Source organism: Rosa rugosa, chromosome 6 (genome assembly GCF_958449725.1).
Source record: "Rosa rugosa chromosome 6, drRosRugo1.1, whole genome shotgun sequence".
Lineage (NCBI taxonomy): Eukaryota > Viridiplantae > Streptophyta > Magnoliopsida > Rosales > Rosaceae > Rosa > Rosa rugosa.
The window spans coordinates 17,853,240-17,862,723 of NC_084825.1; the positions used below are offsets into that span (position 1 = coordinate 17,853,240).

Consider the following 9,484-nt stretch of genomic DNA (forward strand, 5'->3'; position numbering starts at 1 on the left):
GAGAGTGAATGAGGCACAAACAAATCCTTTGATCATCGATACTCAAAATCCGTCCCATGAAAATGTTCCGGATTATAGTTATGTCCAAGAGACATCTTTGAGGGACGCCTCAAAGTTAGAACCTATCCCTGAGAATGTCGAGATCTTTGTGAATTACACTAGTGTAAATGGGACGTGGGAAAGAAGCTCCATCATCATTGATGATGTATTCGCATATTCTGTAGCGCGTGAGATTATTGAGACCGATGACATCGAACCACGCTCAGTTGATGAATGCCAACATAGAGCTGATTGGCCAAAATGAAAAGAAGCGATCCAGGCAAAACTTGATTCTCTAGCAAAAAGAAAGGTATTTGGGCCAGTTGTGCCAATACCGCCCAACACCAAGCCAGTTGACCATAAATGGGTATTCATTAGAAGGCGTAATGAGAGAAACGAGATTGTAAGGTACAAAGCTCGCCTTGTGGCGCAAGGCTTCTCACAACGCCCTGGAATCGACTACGAGGAGACATGTATATACCTAGTCTGGTCTTGTAGTGTAAGTGTGTAAAAGCACAAATGATGGGTACTGATACCTAGTCAAATGATGGGTACTGATACACATGATTTTTGTGCTTTTAGACCAAACTAGGTATATACATGTCTTCACGACTCCCAAATTTTTCGAACAGGGTCTCAAACATTATCACTGATGCAAGAGATTTTATACTATAAACTTATCCCCAAGTACGTTACAGTAAACGAGATGCATATCCCTTGTTTCACCTTTCATGAGTATTCCTTGCACTTAATTTACAAAATCACACTCTCTCTATTTAAACAATATTAACCAAATATTGGTTTTTGATTCTGTTCTGTTTCAAAAACAATTCAAAATTCTGAATGAAGGAAGCATGATTAGAAGAATAGGCTACTTCTCCCCAGTCAGCATTGACTTTAACATAGCTTCATTTATACCATCGTTATGTGCAAACAAGTGCCCAGCACCTGGTAACTCATGGTAGTCAATCCATGGAAGCTTTCCCACAATAAAGCGTTGAAGTTCAACTGGGACAAGCCTATCTTCATCACCCTGCCACAGATGGACGGACCCTTCATTGTTGGGAAATGGGTTCTTGATTTCTATAGGGTCAAACTCCCATCTCCCAAATCCAATCATCATGTCACGATGGTTCGACTCATATACTCCTTGCTGCTTTCCGTGTGGCTGCAGCAAAAACAAATTAATAATATCATCACAATCTGGTTGCAAGAGACCTACTCTTTCACTATAATTTTAGTGCAGCAAAGAACATGATACGGATAACATGAGTGAAGTCCTGCATCCATTTAGATAACTTCATACAAATGGATGAATATGTATGTATACATAAATTTTTCTGTAAAACATTCTTTGTCAGATTGACAGATTAATCAACATGAAGATACTTGCATGTATCAAACATCGAAGCAGATGACTTTCAAGATAAGGCATTAATTTTAACAATCTAAACTCACAAGTTATTTTTTACCTACCATATTGCTACTAGATTAATGCGCCAAGAAGATTAACTTGTCAACGTACCCAGCTACTACATGTTATTCTGTGTTATGCATTATGTAAATACATATAGAAACCCCATATAACCTCTTGACTTAAAGCAAGTAAGTCAGGAAGAACAATTTGAGCATTCATTTGAGTTGTTGACTCTGTTCTCACATTCGCATGGAAAAGTTAAAGTTATATCACTGATATCACTATAACTCAGCAAATGCAATTAGATTAAGCCTACAAATTAGTAGTATTAGAACAGTTGACGCGAGTATTTCCGCAATATCCGTACAGCTTTAACTAGTAGAGCTCTCCCAGCTAGGATAGCAAGTGCTGATACAAACCCTTGTATGCTCACGGGTTTCAAACTGCGGTACAATAGTTACACACATATGCATTTATAAATTGTTAATGGAAATTGCGGATTAATCTATTATTAGCACGTAATAAGAATAACACAACCTGAAGCATCTTTAGATTTGTAAGACACTACTGCACGTACTAAGCATATATAACACTGATGCTTCAGGTTGTGTTATTCTTATTACATGCTAATAAAAATCTGAAACATATACCAAATAATAAAACGTACCCTGTTAGTTTGTATACCAGAAGCCAGCATATTCCCAAGTATTTCCAAGTCCTGACTGGAGAAAATCTCTGGTTTACCAACTATAACGCTTGATGAAGGAAATAATTTCTGAGTGTTCCACCAGTATGTTAGCCATGGTATATGGTGAGCAACTCGAAGTGCCCATTGGTCCCCGGGGGGTTGTTTATAGTAGGCATCTGTCGACAAGTTGGCAGGAAAGCCTGGCCACCAGTAGTTGACAACAGGAGCATACAGTGTAGCTCCGGCTAGCCTGTCAGGATCGCAAACATCCAACTTCAGACAAATTCAATATTCAAGTAACATCTTGTATCCAACTTTAAATAAGAAACAACATCAAACACCTACTCTAAATGAAAGTCTAATTCTGGGAAAAGTAGTTCATGCATTGCGCAGCCTTCTAGCAAGCATTATTATTTTCAAACTTTCTCTTGAAGGGTTCCATACTAATAGTTCTAACCAGCATTCTAATAGGTCCAACTAGAATTCCTGGAGATGATAGGTATGTTTGAAAGACTAGACTGTGAGCATCATGCAGCATGATAGTTGAAATCAATGTAATTCCTGGATTATTTCTCTCCTCTTTTCTTCTTAATCACATGCTATTTCTCTAAAGATTTCCATTTCATTCACAGTATCTTGAGTTCTAAACATATTGCAAAGGAAAAAACCCGTCAAATCTATAATCCCATATATAATCATTATCTTGATATGTATGAGGCATGTACTGAAAGGTTACCTATGAGGGATGTACTGAAGACAGCTCCAGATAACCTGTCCACCCATAGAATATCCAACTACATAAAATTTGGATCCGAATCCGAGCTGGTCAGCAAGCTCTTCTATATCTAAAGCCAAACTCTTCACTGTTCGCTTAGGATCTGGATCACTTTCACCATAGCCTGGTCTGTCAAAAGACACAATGTGTACCCCTAACTCTTCAATAACTTCCTGAAAGAGTTATCGAATATGAAGTCAAAATAAACCAATGTAAACAACCTTTGGAATAAGTTTTAAATTCAAATGGAGACTAGGAAGTTAAGAAACAATCTAGTACTGGTGAAGTTTTGGTCGCAATCACTGCATCATGTCTGGAAGAACCAAAGCCATGAACAAAGATAATCTTATATCTGGCCACCTGTTTTGACACACCATGCTCCTTGTAGGCCAAATATCTTCCATCTCTTAGCTTTATTCTAGGAGCTGTGATGGGTGGGCCGCCAGGGGAACCGCAAATCTTCGGTGGGGGCGGTTGGGTGGCCTGATAAGCCCATGCCAGCAATCCAACCAACAACAAAAATGCGACTCTCCTAAACATCCTGATTCCTTACCCCTGACAAGCAGTACCATGCGTATCTATTATGAACAAGTTATTGTTGAGATATACTCGTCATTAGGGAATGTTTTCGTTTCTCCACCAGACAACAATTATATAAAAATACTGAATAGTTCATCTTCCAATAATAATTTCTATACCTTAGCAAATGAAGATTCTAACAGGAATTTTTATAAGGATTAAAGTAATTATAGGCTTTCTATGTAAACAATCAAATACAAGATAGATAAATTCCTCCTACATTCTGTGCTCAGTTTTGCAACGAAATTAATGGTAGCAACACATGATTGCATTCACGAGTCCAAGAAATCAGTCACTATGCAGAAGCAAGCGTCGACCAATAATCATTTATAAGACAAAATCTAGGACAAGATTCAAACGTGAAGTGCATGATGTTTAGCTTAGTAAACCACAGGTTTCATGATTGCCACAGAGAGAGAGAGAGAGAGAGAGAGTACCGCCAAAGCTCACAAGCTGCTGTTTTGTTTTCGTGATGACTCGTGTGCTGCTCACATTCTCGATCATTTATATGCTTTTAGTTTTCATTGTAGCAGAAGTAACGATAAGTAACCATTCTGGTACACCTAACCCCAGAACAAAGACCATCTCCAACATAAATAGCTAATTTTATATTAGCTAAATTGACTAAAAATTAAAATATAGCTAGTTAGGTACGTTCTGCTCCAGTAAAAGTAAAATTTCTAGATAAATTAATTTGAACGATGGAAGATTTGAGTTTTAATTAAATTTTCTCTTCTTTCTAGCTAAATATAACTAGAGAATTTAGAAAACCTTAAATTTAAATTTTATTTATGTATTTTGTTGGAGTACAATTTCACCCTAAAATTAGTTTTTTTGAGTAAATTACGTCAGCCTTTATTGAAATTGAAATATTACAACCATACTGTGCCAAAAGGGATAAAGAATATAAACAATGCGAAAAGAAAAGCTGCAAAAACAACATATGAAATACAAAAAATTAAAAATGCAAGACCAGCAGTGTCGAAACGCAGCGCTGATTTTACACTACGGATTGCAGCCATGTAGTGAATAGAGTAGTTGGTGGTTTGACTACCCATGCAACTCCAACGCACAAATTGACCAAAATCAATTTGGCGCCGGAATGAAGGCACTCTCCCACCTAAAGATTGAAGCCTGTCAAGGGTGTCAGAACATGGCCATGTTGGCAGACGATCTTTCACGAACAGATACCATAAACCTGGGTCCTAAATCCAATACTAGTAACGAGCAGGCCCCAGTCCATTCCAAATGTTGAACAACATCCAAACAAACAAAGTGGGCCGGAAACCAAGCCCAGCAACAAAATTGGGCCAGAAGCCAAACCCAACATTGAGTTGGGTCGAAGTCTAATCCCCTGACCCACCCGGATCCCAAATCCGAATTTCTTGCCCGGTCCCAAACCCGATACTTGTGGTGCACCACCCAGTTCCATTGTCGGCAAGACAAATCCGGCACCACCGCTGCCTCATTCGCATCTTCATCACAACCACTATGCTGCAACCAAAGCACAACCAGGCAGTTGAGATCCAAACGAAGGACCTCGTTCCCAGCCTTCCAAAACCACAGATATGGTGCCCCCTCGAAGAACGCCGCCACCGCAAATCACACCACCACCACTGTCAGCCTAATGTCGACGCTAGTAGCCAACAGACACCAGTCCATCCACCATAGCAGAACCTTCATCAAAATCCGTCCACACCAACAACCGGCACAATAAATCACCAACCCCAGTAAGAGGAAACAGAAAGAAGAAAAGCAGGCCAAGACATAGATTTATTAAATTTAACTTTCATTTGGACATGCTGTTAGAGAGGTAAATTGTCTCAAGATCAATTAAATTTAAAAATTAATTTAAAATAACTACTCTGTTGAAGATGCTTTAAATAAACTATCAATTCATTGAAACATTCACCAACGCACTTTTTTATTTTTGCTTTTTTATTTTTTATTTTTCAATTGAAAATAAGAGAAGTAGCTAAGTGGTGGGGATATTATACGCTTCTATTTATATTTTGTTGTGAAATATAAAATTGGGAGAAAGTGTTTGGAGGCACAGAAATTTTTTTTTTTTTTTTTTCCATTCATTATATAGAGGTAGGCTTTACTGTAGATAAGCCCTCTTTCTACAGAGTTTGGGTCTTATAATTATAAGTTGGGTCTGTGACCACTAGCACCAAAATGGGTTAATTTTAGCCCACTTACACCACCAACAGAATTCTATTCCCACTAACCCAACTACAGATTCAAAAGACGATTCTGCCCCTGAAAAATTAAAAAATTACAAGTGGCACACCAGCTCTATCTCGCTCTCTCTCTCTCTCTCTGCACATCAAAAACGTGAACCTAACTGTCGGTGCCTTCTTCTGCAGGCGGACGACGGGGAGCAACGGAGGACTGCCGGAGAAGACCAAAGATAGGCACGCGACGGTAGAGATCAAGACGTCGTCACCTGGATCTAAAGCGATCGTCGCGTATCACGGTCAAATCTTTTGCACCGGTTTGAATTTGTACCAGTCACCGGAGGCGTCGTCGCTGTCGAGGATGCGGAGCTTGCCGGCGAGTTTAGGGACGGTGTTGGTCGGATCTGACAAAAATCCCGAACGGCAGACTCGATATGAGGCCACCGTCGCCGGAGTTTTCCACAGGTGGACCAATTACGACATTCAATTTTGGTTTTCGATTCTGACGGTTTCAATTGGTTCATGACCTCCGTGTAAACAAAACAGCACTTGTATAGCTTTGAAACATGCATGACCTCCATGTAAACTCCTTGTATAGCTAGCGATTTCATGATGGCCGTGTTTGTGTGAAAATGGGTAGCTTGGATCTCATCGCTGAAGGTGGGGTAGCTGGAGGAGGAGGAACCGGTCGAACTTTTTTTTTTTTTTTTTGGTAAAATGGGGCAGAAGGCCCAGAAGGAAAGAAAAGAAAAAAAAAAAGTTTTATCAGAGGCAATTAAGGGCTATTAGGGGGCAATAGACATTTTGAATTGATGTAATCTTCTCTTTTTTTTCTTTAATCAAAGTTATATTTGTGTAATTTTAGAAAAATTAGTTCTCATTTCGGTAATCGAAACGTCTATTTGGGGGCAATAGACGTCTATTGGGAGGCAATAGACGTTTTAAAATTCATATAATTTCTTCGTTTTTTTCTTTAATCAAAGTTTTATCTGTCTAATTTTAGGAAGATTAGTTCCTATTCCGGCTACCGAAAGTTCTATTGGGGGGCAATAGACGTCTATTGGGGGGCAATACATGGCTGATAGTCGTCTATTGGGGGCAATAGACGTCTATTAGGGGGCAATAGACTATCGGGGCAATAGACGTCTATTGGGGGGCAATAGGAGGCAATAGAGGTCTATTGGGGGGCAATAGATGTCTATTGGGGGCCAAAAAACCTTTCCGGTGAGATTTTCAACAAATTCCGGTGACCGGATTCCGGCCGCCAGTGATCGGAATCCGGCGAAAGTTGGCCTGAATCCGGCGGCCGGTGACCGGATTCCGGTGAAAGTTGGCCTGAATCCGGCGGCCGGTGACCGGATTCCGGCAAAAGTTGGCCGGCGACCGGTGACCGGATTCCGGCGACCGGTGACGGGCTCCGGCGAAGTCTCCTATGGTTTCTCTCTCTTCTATTTTCTCTCTCTCTCTCTCTAAGTAAATAAGGGGAAAAAAAAAATCTTAATGGGGTATTAGGGAAGACTCCCTTAGAGTGTATTGGGTAAGAGAGAATTAAAAAAACTCAATGGGGTTAGTGGGAAAAAAATCCCTAGAAATGGGGTAAATGGACAAAAACCCTTATAAGTTTGCCCTTATAACTATTTACTAGAGTAGCCAAATTAATAAAAGTATTTACAACATTCTCCTTACATAATCAATGTGAATAATGTTGCCTCTACTATACACTTCTACGTTGCCTTATCGAAAAATTTTGCCAAGCAATAAAAACCTTGTGATAACAAAAACAATCAGAGTCGAAGGAGAAAAGAACTGAAACTTGCATGAGTGTGGAGTAGTTGCATCAAAACCTCATAAGTAGGTGAAGTTGTCCAATCTAGATCAGAAGTAGATAGTATGTGTACTGGAGATTGATGCATTAGAGTTGTTACAAAAAAACTTAACAACTAAAGCCAGTGGGACAAACTCGTGGTCGAAGGGAATAGATAAGAAAATGCATATAGGTCGCATCAAAGATCCTTCAAGATCGATGTAGTAGAATATAGTGACCATGCCAAAGATATGCCTCATTAAAACCTTGCCACATAACAAAATCCAGTGGGACAAAATAACCCTGGGCAAAGGACAAATGAGTACACCATGGTCAAGTAATCATGCTTCAGGATACTCCCTCTGATATTGACTCCTTTTAAAAACTACATACTAGGTAACTCAGACAATCTAAGTAAACTAATACCTTGAACATGCTTCTTGAATGTAGACTTTGGCAGTGACTTGTTGAAGGGTTGTGCAAAATTGTTTTCAGATCAGATATGCTTAACTTCAATCTTATGTTGCTCTTGTTGCTGATGATTGGAGAACTTTGGTGCAATATGTTTGTTGATGTTTCCTTTGATGAAACCTATCTTCATCAGCTCGACGCAAGCGACATTATCCTTGTAGATAATTGTCGGTTCCTTAGTGGTGGAAGCAGTCCGCACGTGCTTCAAACATGCTTTGTAACGACTCTCAACTATATACATCCGTGAACTGCTTCGTGAAAAGCTCAACATGATTCAAAGTGGTAGTAACAATGGTCTGTATCGTACACCTCTAAGATATTAATGTATTCCTAATGGTGGACAAAACTAGTTATAGAATGTGCCTTATCTGAGTTTGATGATAATCTGTATCAGCACATCCAACAAAGCAAGCATCATTCAGAGGATGAAGAGGCTTTGATCCATTCCTTGATGCGTAAGGATAAACCTAAATCCATCATACCTGTAAGGTAGCGAAAAATGTCTTTATGCCATTCAATAGCAACATGTCGGTGCATATATAGCTATATCTAGCTAACAAGTTTACAATGAGTGAGATGTCTGATCTAGTGCATTGAGTCAAGTACAACAATGCACCTATTACACTTAGATATGAGACTTCTAACTCTAATATCTCTTTGTTATCATCTGTAGAATAAACAGGTCATTCTTAGGATCTAGACTACAGACAATCATGGGTGTGCTCGAAGGCTTCACTTTATCCTCTTTATAGTGCCTTAACAACTTCTGGATGTTATTCTATTTATGGACCAAAATTTCATCTGCAAGGGGCTTTAGCTCCAGACCGAGACTGTGTTTTGTTCCCCCAAGATCTTTCATGTCAAATTCGAACCTCAGGTGCTTGATGGTTTCTTTGATCTCTTTAGGAACACCAATCAGATTCATGTCATCGAGATAAACCGCCACAATAACAAACCCAAAACTTGTTATCTTAATAAATATGCATGGACATAATTCATTATTCACGTAAATATTCACTTAGACAGTTATACCACATTCATCTAGATTGTTTCAATCTATATAGTGAGCAACTCAAATAGTCCCTCAGAAAAATAACTCTGATCAAGTTCCTCATAGATAAGTTGTAGCCACATCCATAAGCTACAAATTTAGATTTCTGGAAACTACCAAACTAATAAGGCAGCGGAATGTTATAAAGTCCATTGTGGGAGAATATGTCTTTTCGCGCGTAACCTATCCCAGGGCGATGAAGATCCTTGCATCATTAGATGAGCCTTGTATCTCACAATTTCATTCTTCATATTAAACGTCTTTAAAGTTACCCATTTTGATCCTAGAAGTTTAAAGTTGTGAGCTTCTTAAAAATCTCTCTTTAATAAATGATCATTAGGAACAGATAATCTAGTACCCAAAACTAAAGTTCCATAATCTCTAACTATATAGTTCACCCTCACACCATTACTTGCATGCATCCTTCCTCAATTGCACTAGTGAAGGATCATGCTTACCCAATCAATCAACATGCGTCCT

At 39.2% G+C, this 9,484-nt stretch overlaps 1 protein-coding gene across 2 annotated transcripts; it reads right to left on the reverse strand.

Annotated features, from left to right (window-relative positions):
• Positions 1-682: 682 nt before the first annotated feature.
• Positions 683-4,072, reverse strand: LOC133717996 (uncharacterized). Of its 2 annotated transcripts, none has more exons than XM_062144765.1 (5): positions 3,936-4,072; positions 3,199-3,474; positions 2,881-3,092; positions 2,124-2,394; positions 683-1,207 (listed from the first exon to the last, which is right to left on the reverse strand). In XM_062144765.1, the coding sequence occupies exons 2-5, from the start codon at positions 3,457-3,459 to the stop codon at positions 911-913; spliced, it is 1,041 nt and encodes a 346-aa protein (XP_062000749.1). In that variant the 5' UTR covers positions 3,460-3,474; positions 3,936-4,072; the 3' UTR covers positions 683-910. The 2 variants fall into 2 exon arrangements, with proteins under 2 accessions (XP_062000749.1, XP_062000748.1); XM_062144764.1 differs by having other exon boundaries at positions 3,199-3,497; positions 3,936-4,029.
• Positions 4,073-9,484: the final 5,412 nt, after the last annotated feature.